Here is a 22,038-nt window from a genome sequence, read left to right on the forward strand (position 1 = left end):
AAATTTCATATATTAAAAAATAAAAAATTAAAAAAAAAAAAAAGAAAATGGAGAGAGTGTTAAATAGGGGGTGGTGGTTGGAATCTTAGGTGATATAATCAGGAAGTTTGATGAGCTAAATCATTGAGAAAAAAAATTAACAAAATGAACTAAATTCAATACTATAGAAGAATCTGTAGGTAGGTTTCAGTCATGCCCAGAGCTCCTACATCTGTTCCTTCTGGATTCACAAAAGTAAGTAAAGAACTTGCAAATGTTTCGGATGAAAGAAAATGAAGGTTTAGGGGGAAAAAGTGCATTTAAGATCTAAACTCGATTTGTGTAGGATTGGGAAGAACAAGTTGAAGAGGACTCAAAAATTATTTTTAAGTACATGACTGGTGCCAGGGTTTCTTTCTCTCTTCTGAACATGGAAGAGAAGAAACAATACCAAGTTGTGGCAAAAAGTTCTAGCTAACTACATATCAAATATATTGCTGATATTGAGGGTTATTTACTATTACAACAGGTCTATGCTATAATGTTTTCTGAAAGTTTTTGGTTGAGTGGGGTGGGAGGGATACAATACCTTAGTAGTATAACATAGTAGTTAGACCAGGTTGTAGAAGCAGACATTACTAGGCTCCAATCCTGTGTTCCTCAATTCCATGCCTCTGGCTCCCTGTCCCATAAGATTGTTGTGAAGATGATACGAGAGTGTCTATGTTAAACAACTTAGTACAGTCCTACTCTGTATTGTAGAAATTGTTTTATAATTATGTTAACTAAACTAGTAAGCATTATTATTTCTTCTTCTTATCTCTCTCTCTCTCTCTCTCTCTGTATTTTAAATATTCAGCTGGGGCAGTTTTGATGCCAAAAATCTATGTTCTCCCATTTGGGCATTAGAGGACAATTAAGCACAGATACTTGGAAGGGAGCTCTGAAGCTTAAAAGAGAGGGGGCAGGAAGATGTTCTTTCTCCTGTCCTGGGGACTGGGTGACATTGCATTCTGCTGGCATAGTGCAATATTTTTAGAGGGGGTTATTCAAAATACTTGTTGACTTCAATTTTTTAAGAGTTAAAAACTGGTGATATACTTCAATGCCCCAAATGACAGTTAAAAGGGTGAGGCAATAGGCCCTTTCCCTTCAGTGCATACGCCTTAGGATGACAGCTGGCTGATATGTGCAGACGGTCTTTTCCGGCTTATCGAATCTCATAAGCATATTCTCTTATGATTAAATGTCAACTTATAAAACACAGCTATGGAACTGGAAATTATTAACCAAATGAAAAAAACAATAAAGAATCCACAGTAGCGAAAATGATGAAATTAGAGCTAAGTCTATACTCTTCAACCTACAATTTGTTTTGTGATGATGCTAACTTACTACATTCCTGAAATAAAATAAAAAGATGTTAACAGTAACAACAAAAATTTGACAATTATTCCTTTCACCCTTAAGATTTATTAGACTCTTTAGATAGCCAGATAAAGTCAGATAAAAATCAAGTGGCAAGACATGGGATCTTACTCTTGTGATACCTTCTATTTGGCAACAATCCTTGATCATCTGCCAGTTGTCATGTTGTTTAGATCTTCAAATTACATACTCGGTCATGGACATTTTTATTTCACTGGATTAATTTTTCATTTTCCTTTTGCTTTTATATTTATTCCAAAATGAAGATAGTATAAATGTTATTGAGTTATTTCAATTTTCCTAGGCAGAATAGTCATTTGTTTTAAGGAACAACAAGAATTGATGGAAGTAGTTTTAATCTGCCACTTTATTGTTTTAATCTGTGGCAAGGTTTTTTTTTTTTTTAACCTCTGACTTAACAGTCATTTGATAGACGTTCTTTGGGTTTGCACTCTCACTGAGGAAATAATTTAGAGTCAGTCCAGATGAGAACAATCTCCTGATTTCATAACAGCGATGGCTTTCACTACTGGGCACAGCTGTATTGTTGTACTTATATTAGGAGATAAAGGGATGTACTCTGGAAATTAAAGAATTAATGTTGTATTAAGTAAAAAAAAATAATTAAAAATAGCAAGCATGAAACTAAACAGGGTTTTACTCAACTGCCACTTTTGCTTCAAGCTAGAGATTTTTTTCACTCACATTTCTACAAACTCCTATCCACATTAGTAATAGTACATCAATTGATTAAAAATATATCATTCTAGCTGGTCAGATTAACAAAATAAATCTTTGCAATGGATCATTAAATAGAGGAAATTACTTCATTGATTTCTTCAAACGCTTCTTCCTGATTCAGCTACTATTACCGAGGACGTGGAACTGCCCCTGAAGGGGCCCCTTTCCATGAAAGTTTTGACTTCCTACAGGCCATGTACTCTTGCTTTGGCAATTAATTCTTATTTAACAAGCAAGTCTTACTATTTACTCAGGCTTCTCTCTCTTATTTCAATAATCTAATTGGATGAATCTAATTGGATGCATTCATTCTTATTTCTCTAGTATAGTGAAAGACATGGCTGCACTGATTTACTGGAATAGATAACATGGCAATCAATCAGGAAGCTGTGTTTTAAAAGCATACATTTAATTCATCTGAATAATGGTTCTGATACTGGTAACATAAAAGGAGTGCAACTTGAAATTCTCAAGACTAGATTTGAGCCCTTAGCTTACGATTCCTACAATTATTCTTTGGCTTATTGTATGTATTTTAACACCTAGCAGTACATTTTTATCCTGTTCTAGAACAATAACTGATATTTATGCCATAAAGACCATGCTGAGGCTACTCTAGTAGATATAAAAGCATATATTTGTTAGGCAGGGGACATTAGTGCATGTCTTAATGTAGTCACTAAACATAAGCATCAGAAATTTCAAAGAGCCTCCAATGGATATTTGGTGGATGCCTAACAATATTAGCAATAATTGATACTTAACCATAAATCATATAAGATATAGTTTTCACCTACTTCCCTCTCCTACTCTTGACCCCTCCCAACCTGGAAGATTTGTATGACGGTGGGTATGCTTGCTTCCCAGGCAACTCGTGTGTTGCTTAACACTCCTTTTTTTGGGTGCTGGGGTGGCTCAGTCGGTTAAGTCTCTGACTCTTGATTTCAGCTTAGGTCCTGATCTCATGGTTTGTGGGTTCAAGCTCCACGTGGGGCTCTCCGCTCACAGAGCAGGGCCTGCTTCAGATCCTCTGTCACCCACCCTTTGCCCCTCTCCCAGTCATGCTATCTCTCTCTCTCAAAATTAAATAAACGTTAAAAAAAACCCTCCTTTTTCAATCTAAGGGAAAAATTAAGGAGTGGGTACTTACTATGCACACAAATAATCATTTTCAGATTATTTCTGGATACCAAAACCCTACTTTCCAGGATATCAAAGAAAAGTATAGTTACATTATTGTAGATCCAGAAAGTTGTCTTCAAAATCCTGCTAGGGATTAAGGTTCCCCTGTCCTTTTTAAACTTTAGTTCCCTGAAAAAAGTGGCTTTTGGTCAAGAGAAAAACTGCATATATTAGTGTAGGAAATGTCTCTCTGGGGGCAACAGATTGTGCCAAGAGTTTTTGTTTTGTTTTTTTTTTTTTTTAAATCCATAATTGTATGACGTCATCAATTTGCCCTTTCACTGACTCATTTCTTCATTTTTGGGCAGAGCTCCCTGACAGTGAATGAGTTTGGCTGATCTTTCTTCTTGAAGCTCAGCAGCCTCAGTGGAATATGCTGTCACCGTGGATATCAATGTGGTCTCGATAGAGCTCAATACAGAGTCCTAAGTGACACCACCGTGAGTGAGAGTGACAGGAAGAGGATGAGGGAAACAAGGAGAATCTCAGTCTATCAAGTGACTCAGAAAAATCTTTTCCTAATGTTTAGAAAAAATGCTTGGGGCTTAAAATGACTATATAAATGATTCCAACCTGTTTTTGATTTTCAGGGATGGCCCAGTCTACCAGAAAAATTAAAGAAATATTTACTCTGGCCAGTGCAAAATGTGCTTCTATCAGAGGAGAAAAATGAGGCCCGAAAAAGAGAAGCAGAAAAGCAGGAGCCAGGATTGTGCTTGGCATTACTCACAGTGATAGGGAAAGTTGTTCTCATTTGCTTATGGACTGACAAAGTCGAGGCATTTATTCCTTGTGGTTCTTTACTGTTAATAATGTGCATTGCTTTGGGAGGGAAAAATACAAAGCCTCAGGCAAAACCTACTATACCTGACATATTTCTTTCTGTACAAAAGGAGAGGTTAGCTACATAATTGACAATTACTAAGTTTCAGAATATTTTTTTTATTTCACTTTTATTTTAAGCTGGAACTTGACTCTGATGTAGTTGATGGAAATGAGAAACATACCTATTTCCCTGTATCTTACCTCCTATATGCAAGGTTTACTGGGTTGATTTTCCTATCTGCTTCTTCCACACATTGACTTGCTCTCTTATAGCCTGAAGATCTACTCTACTTTTGCCATCCTTACTTTTTCCAGCATTTAAATATTCATCTCTCTTTCTTACCTGTTCTAGACTTTCCACTATTTCCATATAAGCAAGCTATATTTACCCACCTCCCTGCCTTTGATATAAGGGATTCCAACAGCGCTATTGCTGTGTCTCAGCTAAATTACAAAAGTCGTGAATTATTGTTACTTTTATTTCAGTTCCATATATATATACAGTGCGGATAGCAGTATTTGCTCTTAATGGAAAAGGTTTGGAAAAAGTTACTTTTCAATGACTATAACTTAATAATCACGTATTTTAAACACTTTTTTTTTTAATGTTAGAGAGAGGAGTGACAGTGAGGGAGAGGGGCAGCTGGGAGAGACAGAATCTCAACTTCCCCTGTCTAACAAATATATACTTCTTTAACAGAGAATCTTAAGCAGGCCCCACGTTCAGCATGGAGCCTGATGTGGGGCTCTATCTCATGGCCATGGTTCATGACCTGAGTTGAAATCAAGAGTTGATGCTCAACCAACTGAGCCATCTCTAATGATTATATATTTTAGATAAGATATCTATGGCAGAATAGTAAAATGCTTTTTATTTAAATAACTAAATATGCAGGTTAATTTTCATCTGTCACACTTTTAAATATCTACTTCTTATTTAAAAATGATCTCACTTTTTTGGAAAGTTCTACAATAGATGGACTTTTATTACCAAGTGGAAAACCAATTCTAGTAAAAATTTGATTCACTTGTTTTAAAATAAAAATGATATCTTGACCATATGGTCAACAGCAAGGCAACATAAGATTTTCAGGAGGTATTTTAGATCTTATCTTTCTAAGTATGTATAGAAAGAAATGGTAAAATGCATTATACTAAGATACATGAGAAATGCCAAAATTAAAATAAGGAATGAATATTTCTTCCCAGGAACTTAATTAAAAAAACTTTTAATACTTCATATGATTTGAAAAAGCAAAAATTCTACTTTGGTTCCTGGGAAAGAAAGGATGAAAAGACAATGAAAATGATAAAAAAAAAAAACCCACATAATTTTTCTTAAATTTCTTTAAGTTTCTTCTTTTTTTTTTTTAAATTTTTTTTTTCAACATTTTTTATTTATTTTTGGGACAGAGAGCGACAGAGCATGAACGGGGGAGGGGCAGGGAGAGAGGGAGACACAGAATCGGAAACAGGCTCCAGGCTCCGAGCCATCAGCCCAGAGCCTGACGCGGGGCTCGAACTCACGGACTGCGAGATCGTGACCTGGCTGAAGTCGGACGCTTAACCGACTGCGCTACCCAGGCGCCCCTCTTTAAGTTTCTTCTAATGAGTTCATGGGCATGCCTCACAGATGACAAACATCTGGCAATCACGAAGCCCTTAATGGCTGAGCTGGCTTTGTAGATGTGAGAAAATCCTGGGCAAATTCAGCATCAGGGACAAGTTTATGAGCCAAGACTAAATTAGCTGCATTTTTATACTTTTCTTCTCAACTGTGTCCATCTTGTTGTTGACCCTTGGTACCTATCTTTATTATTCTAGCTGCCAACTCATTATGCACTTAACCTAGAAAAACAGACACTTGGGGAGGGAAGAGTTGCTAATGCTGAAAGAGACCTTTGAATGTCTAGTTTTTACATATTAAAAGATTTTCAGATTTAATATCACTAGGATTTTAAAGTTTCTTGGTTACCCTTTCCAGAAAGGGAATGTTTTAAGTTTCATTTGTTTTAATATGCCACTTTAGCCTTTTTGCTACAATGCTTTTCTGCTCCAACATTGCAACATATCCTTATGGGCTTTATCCTTCAATTTTAAACCTCCTCAAGGATATGCAACCTTAAGACTCTCAAAATTTTTTTAAGACTCTCAATATTCTTAAAAGAGTTTGTCATTTCAGAAGTAGGGAAAAACAGCCTTGTCATTCCTATGGAAGGAGTCTACCAAATCAGAGTATAATATCTGGCTTTAAATGAAAAAAATTTCACATAAGAAAGGAAAAACAAAATTTCACTATGAACTTCCTACTATTTTCTCTTAAGTATAGGAATGTAATCTAAAATATGTAGTCACCTGTGAAATCTTGGTGAGTAATCTAACTTAAACCCCACATCTCTCGGAAGAAACTGTTTCTTTTTCCGTACAGCGGATAAAAATAATAAAAAATAATGAAAATAATAGTACTTACCTGATATGGTTGTCATGGGGATTAGATGAAGAAATACATTATGACATTTAGCACAATACCTAACACAGAGTAATATTTAATATATGGTACATAATAGTTCTTACCAGAGTGACTTTAGCATAATCCAACAGATGACAGCTGTGAAAGCAGAGATGTGACAGCAGTCTAACGTACAAATATTCCTGAAACCACTGTTGTTTTCAGCCATTCAAAAGTTTTTAATAGCAATTCTTAAAGTGCTTGTGTAGTAATGTTTGGAATTCAGGGGGAGGTTTACATAGCTGTGACATGTTCTTCCAGCAATGACCCCCAGACTCTGCATTGACGGATATTTAGAATTTGAGATTTTGGACACTGACATAGCAAGAGAGAACTGAAAACTACCACCTACTATTACACCATTAAAAGAAAAAAAAGTCAGTTAAATCCCACCTCTTGCCACTCAGAAAAAAAGAAAGCAAAAAAACAAGTCGGGATTTAACACCCTCAAATTTTGCCATGGATTAGCCACTCTCGGGTACTCAGGACAGAAATAGTAGATAAAGAACAAAATCCTTTCTGATCGATGAGCACTTTTTGTCTATTTTATGTGTCTGAAATATTTGATGTGTTGGAGGGTACCCAAATTTGTTCTCCTATAGTGTTTGAAGTACTCACAGGCATATCCGTGAGTACTACCAATATTAGTTCAACCAAAGAGCTATGATAGCCAGAACAGAGCCACAGTTCAATCAAAGCCTTTCTGAAACTGTGTCTCCCCCTGGATCTCTGAAGCACCACAGGGTTTCTGATCATGGTAGTATCACAGCACTAAATACCACACAGTTGAAGTATCACAGTAGTAACATAGGAGTATCTCTAAGAATAATAATAAGATTGTTTAAAAACTAATACAGAGATTTCAAGAAATACACTGAAATGGAGCTGGCTACGACTTCATCATTTATTCTCCTTTGAGTCCCCATTCCATTTGTAGTCCAATTCTTAGTTTTCCATTCTCACTCTGTCTACCCTGACTACTCACTTCAACTGCAAAAGTAATATTGATTTTTAAAAACATTCCCTGTATAATGAAATATAAACACAATAAATAGTAGTATTTTTTTCATATTTATTTCAGTGAATCCTGAAGCCCAGGTTAATAATCCCATTACCATTTTCATTTCCTTAAATTGATTCTCACTGAATATTAACTTAATATATTCATTTAGAATATAATAAACTAAATTTGGATATTTAGAGCATCTTTTAATCTCTCTACTCTGTGAGATAATAGGTAGACATATCTATACGTTCTAAAATCCCAGATTTTAGGCAAATTTCAGGTAATCTGAAAATGCATATCATGGTAGTAGGAAGAAGATACAAATGAGTTTACACATGAAAGACATACTACATTATTTCACATTTGAAAAGAAGTATCAAAGGTTATGAAGTTTTCACATAGATGAAATAATTATTTTAGTCTTAAATAAGACCAACTACCTTACTAATGTTTAATCAATACAGGATTGCATGGGGTTCTTAAAAAAAGTAGAGAAGCAAGCAAATGATTATCATGATTTTTACTGATGATATGATTATGGAGCTTGAAAATAGATTTCAGGTAAAGTGCATATATGGATGGTTAATGTAAACAGCTCTTAGTTCCATTCAGAGTAATAAGTGAATAAAGCTTTTTTTTATTGGTCACTGGAGTTGAGAGCCCTATCTATTCTACTCCAACTGATTAGTCAAAGCTAATCATATAATTCCATTCATCTTGCTAGGGGTGGGAAGTCCTTCACTATTTTGGATCAATGAGATCTAAGAAGACATTGGTATTTAGGGTTGAAAAGTTTTGCTTGAGGTTTTGAAAAGTTTTGCTAAGAAGAGGTAGGGATTTAGGATTGAAAAGTTTTGCTTGTAACAGACTGCTTTTGGAAACTTGGCTCTTTCCCTTGATGGATTTGGAAGAGGAAGATTGTATCTCTAATTGTCACTGGCACACAACTTAAATAATGAGAGGAACCAATTTTGGGATAAAGCCAACAATATGGATAGAAGAATGGAGAGGGAGAAAAACCCTAAGTATTTAAAATAATATAACTGAAGACTAAATCTGAGGCTTCCTCTAGATGTTGATAATCAGCTAGATATTCACTTAATATTCAAGGCTGTTTCCTTTGAAGTTTCTATAACTTGTGGTAGACCCTATTGATAAAATCTATGGTTATTCCTTCTCTGTTCTCCTTCCTAAGAACATCCCTAAATGTTGGTGTCCCATGGAGCTCTGTGTCATCCATCTGCCTCACAGCTCAATTATGACATATATTTTGATGATTGCTAAGTCTGTATCTTCAGCTAAGATTTCTCTCCTGAACTTCAGATAAATATCTCTAAATGTCCACTAACTGTTACCATTTAGATACCCTAAAGATACCTCAAGTCAACATATTAAAATGTAAATTAGGCTTGCCTCCTCCACTTCCAACCATTAACTCTTCTTGTGCTTCCAGTCTCAGTGAATGGCACATCAGTCCCTTGTCCAAATGAGAAACCTGTGTCTCAACCATGGAACTTTTATCTATCTCCTATACCCTATGTCCAGTCAATCCCAGCATCATGTTGGCTCACCTTTTAAGAAGATATTGAATCTATGCATTTCGCTCCACCACCCATTGCTTCCACTTACTCTCCCCTGTATTAAAGTAGAAGCTTTTTAACTGGTCCAGTTGCCTTCAGTCTTTCTTCTCTATAATTCATTCTCTGAAAAGCTATCAGAATGTTCTTTAAATGAAAATTTAATCTTTGCTTTCTCATGTTTAAAACATTTCAAAACTCCCATTCTCATTTCCTTCAGAATAAAGTACAGCATGATCAACCTTCTGTTTACCTTCCAGCCTTATTTTACACCACTCCTCTCAACTTTAGTTTCTTTACTAAACAGGTGCCCTTTCCAGAAAATCTCATAACGTTGTATCCCAACTTCAAAGCACTAACCACACATTATGTTTATCTGCTGTGTTAAATATTGCCCAACAGGCAGATTAATAACATGTGTAACACCTGTAATCAGGGCATTAACAGCTATTTGAGGTAAAATAATTTGATATTTTATATATATATATATATATATATATATATATATATATATATATATTAAAAGCACTGAAGTAGTCATCAAGAGGAAAATCATCACCTAAATTACAAAGAAAGTATGTGATTATGTAGTATATATGTAAGCTATGAAGCATAATTATAAAATTCAACCTAAGAAATAAAACAGTAGCAAGAATAATACAAATTTCCTCCATGATCTTACCCCCAGTTTCCTCTTTAGAGATATCTCTAATCATAAATTTTGCTAACCATTCCCTTTTAAAAATAGTTTTCTGAGTCATGTACTTATGCCTAAACAATATATTTTAGTTTTGCTTCTTCTTGAGAATTATAAATTTCATAGGTTTGATGTGTTCCATCTCCTGAAACTTGTTTTTTACTAAAATTATGTTTCTAAGGTTTATACATATTATCATAACTACTGATTAACTAATTTTCATTGCTTTAAAATATCCTTTTGGGTGAATAACAGAATTTATTTACATACTTTTCTGGTGGTAGGTTTTTCCAGTTTCCTACCATTGTAAACATTAAAAGTGTCTTGAATAACATCTTAGGAGGACAATTTTTAGAATATAAGGTACACTCATGGTCATCTTTATAAGATAATTTGATTCCAAAATGGCTGTTTTTATTCCTACAGGAACTATGAAAAGGTTTCCATTGCTCTTATACTAGCAAACAATTTACATTTTTCACACTTAATTTTTGTGGGCTAGTAGGTATAAAGTAGCATCTGTTTTTTTTTTTTCGCATTTCTGATTGACGAAAATATTCTGCTTTTTAAAATGTTTATTTCCTCTCCTAATTATTCTTGTATTTTACCATTCTTTTGTATTGTGTTGTATGTCTTTTCTTATTGACTATATGAGTTTTAAAAAATATATTCTGGAATAGCAATCCCTTGTCTCTCATATATGTTGTAATTATCTTTTCCTGGGTTGTGGCTTTCTTCTTATTCCCTTTATGGTAATTTAACATGCAGCATTATAATTACTTACTTACCACTTAGGATACCTCACTAGACTAAAAGATCTTCAAGTTAAGACACCATATCTTACTTTTGTTCCCCAGAATCTAAAAACTGCTCAACACATAGCTGAGCACAGTTGCTCAGTAAGTATTTATTGAGTGAATGATTAGATGAATGAACTGGTATGACTTTACAAATGGTAAATCAATCTTTTTAGTTGAATTTCATTTTACACAAATTGGCTACACCATACTGCTAAACTCAAGAGGGTCAGAAGTGTATATTACACACAATCCTGTACTTGCACTTCGAAGGTGGGTATCAGACACTAGTAAGAGGTGATAGTATCCATAGAGGTGGCAGGATATTGTTTATAAAAATTTGTAACCAACTCTGAACATTTGGCAGTGTTCATTTTTCATTCTTTTCATGCACTTATGGTTAACTAAACTCCCTATAGTGGGAAAATATTTAGTCTAAATTTATTACAAAATTAGAAATGAGGTTATGACACAAAATATGGATTACATATTACAATGGATGCACAAGGTTCATGGTTTGTGTCATTAATTTGAAACTGGTTACCTTTTTAGTAATGGTGTCCGGAGGTACATCCCGCCTCCCAAGAGGATAAGGATTCCATTGGCCACTAGGAGATACATCTTCTTGTCCATTGTCTAAAATGTTGCTTTGCTGGGACGGGGTCTATTGCAAAAATGGTATGGCATTCTTTAGTGATGTAATAGAAGTTTATCATAGTTTTCTGAAAAGAGTCCCTAGTGACTGTAAGATTAATTGTGTTTAATCGCAGAAAAACAAATATTCTGAACTGGAAGTATTATTATTCACTATTTACTTAATAAGAATTCTGAATTGACAGGTTTTTGGAAGCAATGAGAAATTCAATGAAAATAACCACTTTAGAGTTATTTACTGAATTTTAAAGAAAAGTTTAGATTATTTACAATACCTGAATAAAAAATAATCCGAATAACATTAACCGATTGTTAAAAACCACAACATTTAAAAATTGCTTAATTCATTTCTTTACTATAATCTTACCGTTTAGACTATAAACTGAAACCATAAAGTACAGTATATAACTTTCAATATTCCAAACCTAAAACAAATTTTATAAGGCTGTACTGATTCTGGGAGAACATGCGTTGCACTAATCCAAAATAGTGTTAATAATAGCATAGTGTAAGACTTACGGTACTATGACATTATATACAGATAGCTTTTAGGGAAATATGAAAGCAACATCAAAAACGTTGTGCTATTAGAATCACAGCATAAAATAAATCTGACTGTTGTGTTTCTAATTTTATTTATATAGATCATTTGTGCTTTAAGTTTAAACACCTCATATATTTTTAGCTGATTTACTGCTTATTTTTTTAACAAATAATAATACCCCTGTATTTATTATTATTAGTATTTGATATGGGAGAGAGTTCCATAGTTTGACCTGAGCAGGTAATTACAACCATCAGAAAGATGGGCTCCCATAGAGGGATATAATAGTGGTATATTTTTCCTGTGGAATGAGATTAACTTTTCTCAATGACTTTTCTCCTTCTCTAACCTACCACATATGCAGCTACTCCTTGATTTGCTGGGGAATTCTTCTGTGGATGAGAAATTATGCTGTTTCGTACACCGTTTTCTGTATATGTTTTGAAGTATCCCTATGGATAAATCAAGCCTAGTTAGAGGGTGCATGTGCAGCTCTATTCTGTGTGAGGAAGTGTCCAACCCCAGGGTGGGAGAACTGGGCCATTCTCTTCACAATGTTGCACAGATGGGCGGCTTGGCAGCTCTCATCTGGTTATACAGAGTGGTCCTCGTTGGTTTTTTAAAAAACAATTATATAACGATCCAATCTGCATGCTGATTGCATGCGTTTTTTAAAAAGGATTGCTTGGAACTATTTTAAAACAGGGTTATGATACCAGATGGAGTTTTCCTAAGGTATAATGGATATAATGAAAAGTAAGGAGGTAACTCAATTTTCTTATTGTACTTTGGCCATGTGAATTCCTTTTTCAGGAGTCTATCAGAAACTATGAACAAAGAGAAAAACTATCCTGAACTGAAGCTTCTGGGTTAGCTAGGAATGCATTCACTTGTGGTTGTTTGAAAATTCGCATGTAGGTAACACATTTAAAGTACATATTACTTGAAAAAAAAAACAGATTGCTACTAAATCCCTGTCTGTCTGTTTTCAAGCATTAATTTTCCTTTATTTCCTAATATTTCCTTCATAATATTTCCATTATAGTCTTTTCCTTTTTCAGATCAACACGTTTGCATATGCCCCCCCCACAGTTTTTCTATATATTAAAATACAACAAATCAAGTTATTAAAATTAAGCAGTTAAAATATAAGTATTCAGGGTAAGCACTCCTGGCTGGTGTTTGTTTGTTTGTTTTTGGTTTAAATTAATATACATGTCTTTCTGGCTTGATTTCTTTGCCAGTGAAATGGGATAAAAAATGTGTTCATCTGGCTAGGTGTTTGCAAAATATACTTCTAAGAAGTGGCCAGAATATATAACACAGGTATCCCTTTTTTTCCCCCCTCTATATCATGTCCATCTCCTTCTCTATTTCCTCTACGAGTCCTGCTTCAGCTTCCCAGACAGGACTCTTTGTCACAGAGAGCAACTGAGAATTGCAAAATTTTTCTTGGTGTTAAAAAAAGGTGAAAACCCTTTAGTCGACATCCTAATATCATAATGGTGTAGGTTCTTCATTCATTTAGGAATCTCTCTCTCTTTTTAAAATTAGAATTAGCAACCACATCGATTCTACATTACAGGGGTCAAAGAAAACATAAACATGCAGACACGTGAAAAAAATACTTTCACTAGACATGGAAATTAAAGGAATTTCCTGAAAGCAATTTCCTTTATTCATTTCAAGAATGCTCTGGCCTTTTTTGTTTTTCTTAAGTGAGACATCCTGGGAGGAAGGGGAGTTTAAGTTTGGAGAAGTAGAAAGACCATGAAAACAGCTTATCAATGTTGGGGGGAGGGCGGGGATGGGTAATCTAAAAAAGAATTATACAGTGTGTTCACATTCTGTTCCTAAGGTGTACAGCTATTTACTAAAAAATTATACTTTTCACAAACTGCTACTGAATTGTATATAAATGCAGTTGCTGAGTTGTGAAAATTCTAACAAAGGTTAAAAGGAGCAACTGAAAAACATTTAAAAAAGTAATGAAGCTATCATTGTTGAAATTTGTTATTTCAGAGAAAATAACCAAATTGAGATTCAGTTACTCATTCAATTATTTCTAATACTACATTCTAGATGTTTTCTTTAGATACTTTAGAAAAGTAGGAATGAATCTTCTTTTCCTCAGCATATGTAACCAATTAAATATAGAAGACATCGAAAATCACCATATTGCACCATTTTCTCAGCGTCTAAATTCTGTAGATCTTTAATATTTCAAAATATAGACAAAATGGTCATTATGATTTAGTGAAAAATCAGAAATTATATTTGTTAAGAAATACTCCAATGCTAGGAGTTTTGCTGATGGGACTCTGTCCCAAAAATGACCATGGACATTTATAGATTTAACATTTATGTTTTTGACTACTGTGAATGAGCACAAGTGTGTACTGGAAGAAGTAATTTCTAATTTGGCTGAGACATAAATATGCATGAAAATGTGTGATATATATGTGCATGTATATAAATGTGTGCATGCATGTGTTTATATGTGCCTATGTGAGTATGTGTGTATATGCAGGATTCACGTATATGAATAAATGAGCTTAGCTGACCCAGTAGTTTTACTTGGGTTAGCTAATTAATGGATACACTGAATGCTTGACAAATTATACTTACTGCATTTAGCTGGAGAAATTATATGAGAGTGGTATTAGCATTTGGCAGTTTGCAAATGTCTCAGGATGTATGCCTTAAGATCTCAAGGATCTATTTTGCTTAGTAATTAGCCTATAGTTCACAAAGGCATTACCATAGATTCAAAAATGTTTTAAAAACAATTTTCCCAAGAGTATTTCCAGTGAAAATGGGAATATAATTTATTTTCCACATATATTTAAAAAATAGGTATTACAAAGACAAATATACACCAAGTTACAATATAAATGATTTTGATTTCAAGGGGTTCAATCTGAAGGTGGTAATGTAATGTTCAGATGATTTTTAAACCAGCATTTCATTATTGTGGTTAGGAAGCATATGTATGAGTACTAACATTATTATGTTGGTAATGTTAGCCATTGTCCATGAGGATTTATGTGGATTTACAGGCTGGAGGTTTTTTTCATAATTAGAAAGATAAGTGAATCTTCCTTGAGTGATAGATAGCCAATAATAAATCCAGCAGAATCAATAGAAACTATAGGCAATAGAAACTATAGCCCCAAGGTGCTACATAAATCTTGCTTTGCTTTCAGCAGAAAAAAAATGGGATTAAGTAACCCATGAGAGTAGGGTGAATAAATGCATATCAAATGTTGGTACTATTTGATCCTGAATCATGTGCATAGATCCAGTAAGAAAGGACATTAGAAATTTAAAAAATAATTTTAAGTAGTTGCAAACATTTCTATCTAAATTTCTCTAATTCAAAAGATAGTAGGATGAGTATCAAGTAATAAAACAGGTAGCAAAGTCATCTTCTTCCAGGCAAAATTCTATGAAAAGATTATTTAATACATATATTTCCATCATTTCAACTTCCCTTCCTCTGAAATTGTAATTTATATTAGTGTCTGTTTCAATAAGGCACTAAGTAGTGGGTGCTATGGTATAATATGGTGGTAGAAGTTGAAAAGAAAAGAACAAGACAAAAAAGTATCAGTTTCTTCAATGTGGAAGAGATCATGCTATACCCCAGCCACACACCTGCAGAGGTGGAATTAGAAGAGGCCAGTGATTTCTTCCCCAGTCCCACTTGTCTCTGGGGCTGCAGTAGCAGGAATGATTAACTTGTGATTTTGGGGGGTTCACAATCTTTGGCCTTTCCCTGCCATCAAGCATATTTCCTGGTGATACTGAGTGCCCAGGAAATGGATGAGCATGAGGTAACTTTAAGGTAAAGGTAAGGTAACTTTAAGCGGTTACTTTAAGGTAAAGGTAAGGTAAAGTTACTTAAGGTAACATTAAGCATTTACTAAATTCTGCTAAGAGAGCCCTGTGTCTGTAGCACAGAGGGAATGATTTGGGTCATGATAGGTATTGGATTAGTTAATATATTCGACTTGTGTATTCTCTTCTCCATTCCATAATATCTATTTTTCTGGATTATTGTGAAGATGATGTGAGATCATAATGTATATGAACAAACTTTATCAACTATTTTGAGTTATGTTCTCTGAAAATGCCAGGTTTTGTAAATATTTGAGAAGGCTTCATTGTACAGTAAAAACAGCAGGGACCAGGGTGCCAAGCAGAGTCAGATTCAAATTTTGCCTACTCCCATGTTAAGTGCCAGGGTTACAGTAGTAAAACAGAATTGAGGTAAGTTCCTTTGTGTGACACGTGAGCCTCAGTTTCCTCATTTGTACAATGAGATAAATACTTCCTTTGAGGATTTATGAGGGTAGTGTGAAAAAACATATTTAAGGTACCTAATGGTACCAGGTACACAGTAGATTCTTAATAAATCCTAGTCTTTATTCTCTTGTTGAAATTCTTATTCTACCATTAATCTGGATAATAAAAATGGCAATTTGAACTGACATTTTACAATATTAGATTTCTCTCTAATAACATAAAATTTCAAGACAATAGCTAAGCTCAATTACAACAGAACACATCCAAAGAAGCACATGGAACCATTAATAATGTCATAGAAAGTTGCTTTAAATGCTTTTTGGAGAGGCAGTAAATAAATGATAAATGAATGAATGAATAAATAAATAAATGAATAGATAGATAGAAAATATTAATAATTTTATAATTTAATAGCTGATTTATATAGGTTAAGTGTTCTGGTTATAAGTACTATTAATTTTTTTAGGAAATTAAAATAAATATCAATGAATAAAAACACTAAAGAATATTAAATATTAAAATAATTTTGGGGCACCTGGGTGGCTCAGTCAGCTAAGCATCCGACTTCAGCTCAGGTCATGATCTCATGGTTTGTGAGTTTGAGACCCGCATTGAGCTTGCTGCTGTCAGCACAGAGCCCGCTTTGGATCCTGGGCCCCACTACTCTGTTCCCCTCTCCTGCTGATGCTCTCTCTCTCTCAAAAAGAAATAAAACATTTAAAAAATAATAAAATAATTTTGTTGTATTTATTAACATTCTGTTAATATCTTAACAGATGTCATAAAATTACCATAGAATATGTAATTTACTGTTCATAGTATGGAGCCTATATGTGGCTTGTAATTCATGAAAAATGTTTAATACTTGACCTGGCATGTAATAAATATGAACAAATTAGAAATATTCAATGCACAGAAAAATCTGGGAAAGTCTTTTCTTTTCATCTACATAAATATTCACTTTTAAAATAGAAGTATAGATTCTTTGATCTTCATTCACAAACAGCTTTATCCTTTAAATAATTTATTACAAATTTGTTTAAAAATTTGAAAAAAAAAACTAGATATTTTTGGTAGCTTAAATAAAAACTCAAACCAAAAAACAAATAATACACTGAGTCAGGACCTCAGTTAGCACAAATAGTGACTTTCTGTCAATTACCAAAAATGGAGGTCGGGGGAGGTCAGAAGCACTGAAAGGTGCCCTCTCTGGGCAACCTGCAAAAATATAGTCTCAGTGTGACAGAGAAAATACAAACAGTGCTCCTTTCTCTTAATTGAGAGAGGTTAAGGCTTGAAAACAGAGTATGGGGAAAGAGTGTGGATTTCAGCCCTGAATGTTCCCCGGGTAGGGCACTACCTACACAAAAGTAGCTGCACCTTGAATTCCAGTGCTTACATGGTAATGCATGAAAATGCTAATTTAGATTCCTTCGACATTCAGAGTCATTTACCACAGCACCTAACTAAGGATGGCCAGGATTGTCATTTAGGAATTTTATAAATAAAAAGAGCTCAGTATTTCCACGGGAACATGAACAGTTTTGTCAATTTTATCTACTGAAAATGTTTGTTTATAAATTGATCTTACTCTATATTTTCAATGAAATTCTCGTGGCTCACAAGCATTTAGAGACTGAAAAGAAATCTTAAATTACTGACATTAATTTTTATTATCTTAAGTAGCGAAAGTGTTGTAATAGGTTTTTATGCAAAGGAAAATAATTTTTGCCTGTCTCCTGGTGAGAAGGGTTCAGGGAAATTAAGCCTCAAACATAGGATCTGTTAGCAATGGTCAGTGGAGCCAAGAAAGGAAAATTTTAAGAGAGGCTGTCTCTAAAACTTGGCAGAGAAACCAAAGAAATTTTCAAATTAAAGAAGCTCTGTGGAAGAGATGTGCCTGAGCACAAAGATAACGGGGCAGAGACAGACTGGAATCCATGGGAGTAAGCAGGGTCAGGAGTATTATTGAGATATCGAACACTCAGTGCCCATACCTAATAAAGTTCCTGCACTGCCAGCAGGTAGGAAAGTTGTCCCAGATGTCTAAAGCTCAAAGTTTATAGGCCTTAAACTGATAATTTAGGGTCATAAAATCTCTTAGGGGTAATGGAGTAGTTGCCCTGTCGGTATTCTTTTTTCCCTCCCTTGCCTTCTCTCTCTCTCTCTCTCTCTCTCTCTCTCTCTCTCCCTGGTGTGGATAATAACATATTGATGATAATTCGTTTTGAGATGGAATCTTTCAATACTTGAATTATTCTTGGTTTGCAGTTTAATGCAGCTTCCAAAGAGAATTCCTTTAGCTCATCTCTGTACCTAACCGAGGAAGGTTGAAAAGTCTCCAAATATGATAACTCTGTAATATTTCCAATATAAATGATCTTAGAGCTATAGTAACAGTTAATGAATGCATTTTCTAGGCTACCCCACACAAGATCAGAAAATTAATACAGCAACACTGAGGTACCGAATTTATATCTGGGGAACACTGCAGACATTGAGAAATATATGTTTCAAGTATAGCCCCATTTTTCAGAATATATTTATGTCATTCTATAGATGGATAAGCAAATAGGACTAAACATTAAACAAAATAAGGGGTTTTCCATATAATTTGAGGGGGTTCAAGCAATAGCTCCCTTCCTATCAACATGTCTCTAATCTGCTCACTGAATTTTGAAATTCCACCCTCTTAGTTTAAGGGTTTGATTTCTATCAAGTGCCAACCCCTCCAGGGGAGAGACATATTTCAGTTGTGATGTCTCATTTACTCCTTAGTGCAAACACATTTCAGGGTCTTTTGAATGCTGGTTTTGTGAGGCAGAAGATGAGAACCCTGAGCATCTGAGGGGACATGAAGAAAAGGTTCCATTAAAGTAGAGGCTGCCATAGAAAGGGTCTTGCTGATAGTGTGCTGGAGCTGACTTGTACTAGCTCTTGAGAGCTAATTGGACTCATGTCCCAGTTCTGTGTTCAGCGATGTTAAGTTAGTACCTTGAATTTGGCCATAGAGGGAGTGGTTACATCACAGACATTAGCAAACACCACAAACCAGGGTTTGTTCTTCTCCCTGGAAGGAAAGTTACCTACACACCCCTTGTCCTGCCACAGGAGACTGAGGACAGGAAAAACAACATTCAAAAGTTCTTAATTTAGTCTTTTTTTTTTTCTTTCCAAAATAATTGTGGGTGAGGAAAAAGCTGTGAATATAAATGTCTCTTTGGTTTTATTCCTCTATTCACAGTAGGAAGCAAACTATCCAGAGTCAGGGATTGTTATTAAGACTAATTTGACAATAAAACATGGATTCAAGGTCTTTTGACCCTCATTTTGCTGGGATGGGTTTTTTTTTTCTTATGTTCATCAATTTTATTATGAGAGAAGTGTTTGGAGGCTACTGTCATTCTGTTATCCCTACTTTGCATTGCTTTTTTTCATAAAACTTACTAGGTTAATGACTATATTAATAATATAGTCATAATGACATATTGTGTGAAAATGACTCATTAGCCTCCATCAAAATGTAACTAAGACAGAAGCATTAATCCATTTCAACAGGTAAAATATGCATTCTCAGTTTTGCCTGAATAAAACAGCAGAAATGTTCTTTTGACAATGGAAATGTTTCCTCTTCCAGTATATTTCATTTCAAATTAGCCCACAATTTCACTTAAGGCCATGCTAATGTGCTCCTTTCCCATTAGTCTAGGGTGAGTAACAATTTGCTAGCTAAACCACAACTTGCTCCTCATGTTTTATGTCTGTGTAATATTTCCCATAAAGACAATGGGCTGAAGGAGCATCGAGAAGTGCCAAACACTTCATTTCCATTCTAATTTAGGTCTCTATGTCATTTCCAAAGGAATCAACTGAAATCCAACAATAATTTCTAGCTCTGTTCTCAGAATGTGTCAGCAAGGGAACATAGGGCTATCTCTGAAAAGGTTTAAAAATATATGTTTATATATCTACACACACACGAAAGAAAGGAAAACAAAGAAGAAAAGAAAAAGAAATGGGTAATAAGAAAATGAGCCTTAGAGCAACTCAAAAAGCCATGTGCCTGCTCAATCCAAAAAGCAAAGCTATTAAGCAGGAACCTGCGAATCGTTCTAGCTCCAAAGATTCATTTAGCAGCTAAGAGTTTGGGCTCCGCATCATTTGCCCTTGTGCTTTTTGAACTCAGGAGAGTCTATAAGCAGGGTTGTATGTACAGCCTAAACACATTAAGTGAACAAACAACATTAATTGGCTTTGGTATGCTGACACATGTAAGGCAGTCCATACTTACTTTCTGAAGAGGTAGTTCTTGTAGATCAAATTTAGACTTAGTCTGCAAGTTTAAAGTCATGCTTCTGCCTGCATGCATTGCTGAAATACCTCCATAGGGCAGCATGCCAAGGTTAACTGTGTTGTGTTTGTAAGCAGCATTCTGAGTAGAGGAAATAATCATGTGACAGGGTGTGAACACATGCTCAACAAACTGATTATTACATGAACATGTTTAAATTTATAACATTTAACTTTAAGCGGGCAAACAGTAACTTCCTTTTAAACATGCACTTGATCAGACAGAAGCATACAGTAAACAGTGTTAGTTATGCACATAATGAGTACCATCCAAAACTACAGAAAAGACAAAAAAGCAAGGATACATTCTGTTTTACATTTGCTGCTAACTCAAAGGCATAAAACCTATCTCTTTTATATCATGATATTAGTGACTTTGGACAAATGTTGTTCATCTGTGGTAGTCTATTGATTCAAAAATTTCAAACAGTGCGATCTTAATCAAATTCTGCCAGCTGCAAATCTCATGGTCTCTTTCACATTGTGAGATAAACACATACAAAAGACAAATGCCAGCTTCTAATGCTGCCTTAAAATGGATGTACTACAATGTTAAAGCCAAAATCAGTGTCCTTTATTTCTGTCTATAGACATAATTACAGCAACTCAGAAAAAGATCTGGTCAAAAAATCATTCAATCTGACTATTGGCTAACTGAATTTACTGATTAATTTAGTAAAATCAGTCAAATAACTTGTATGTGGATCTGAGGATTCTAAGGGTTTTTTTTGTTGCTTAAAAATTACATTTTAAAATGGAGAAATTTCATGATGAATCTATAGGAATTTTGATTTGAACTATTAATGCTATGTATCAATTTTAGTATATGTGCTGCCGAAGCGAGCACAGTGCTATGTATCAAAAATACCTAACTATCTAGAGCACTCTGGTGATATCTGCATCGTGGTTATCCTTCAATCGGTGCATCTAAAGTTATCCCAAGTGTCTGATAGCTAGTTAATTTTTTTCTACAGAACGTCATTTAAATTAAAACATTTTGTAGACCCTGTCGTCAAATAGCTTCCATTAGTACAATCTTCACTTTCCAACTCTCATAAAAATGTAATAATTAACAGTATTTGGCCCTTTTAAAGTAATTCTCTTATTTTGGATTAAAAAAAACTACACAAATTAACTTAGTACACTTTTTAAAGACTGAATGTTCTTGAACAATAACAGCAAACAGCTATTCTATTCTGAGGGCGTTGTTTGCAAAGTAATGACTTTTAGCATCAGTTTTACTGAACTCAGTTGAAAGACTATACTCCTGATGGTGTGTGCTTGTCTACCAATCACATTTGTTATGGATCCTTGATTATTTCATCCAGAGATTTTTCATTGTCACCATGCCAAAGTTGAAAAGGACACTGAACATTTCAATCTAGCATCTGAATGATTCCTTAAGGTTTAAAATTACTTCAGTCTAGTGCCTTCTTAGTTC

The 22,038-nt window shown here is 34.5% G+C and overlaps 1 protein-coding gene across 2 annotated transcripts in view; it reads right to left on the bottom strand.

Moving 5' to 3' along the window:
• The window catches only part of LRRC7 (leucine rich repeat containing 7), a 454,713-nt gene that overhangs the window by 76,156 nt on the left and 356,519 nt on the right, over nucleotides 1-22,038 (bottom strand). The window contains exons 21-22 of one of the 2 annotated variants that reach the window (XM_049617013.1): nucleotides 20,539-20,679; nucleotides 11,286-11,405 (exon numbers count right to left, since the gene is read on the bottom strand). In XM_049617013.1, coding sequence (XP_049472970.1) covers nucleotides 11,286-11,405; nucleotides 20,539-20,679 — 261 coding nt within the window. The remainder of the gene's footprint in view (nucleotides 1-11,285; nucleotides 11,406-20,538; nucleotides 20,680-22,038) is intronic. The other variant, XM_049617014.1, reaches the window with a different exon arrangement.

Source organism: Panthera uncia (assembly GCF_023721935.1).
Source record: "Panthera uncia isolate 11264 chromosome C1 unlocalized genomic scaffold, Puncia_PCG_1.0 HiC_scaffold_4, whole genome shotgun sequence".
NCBI lineage: Eukaryota > Metazoa > Chordata > Mammalia > Carnivora > Felidae > Panthera > Panthera uncia.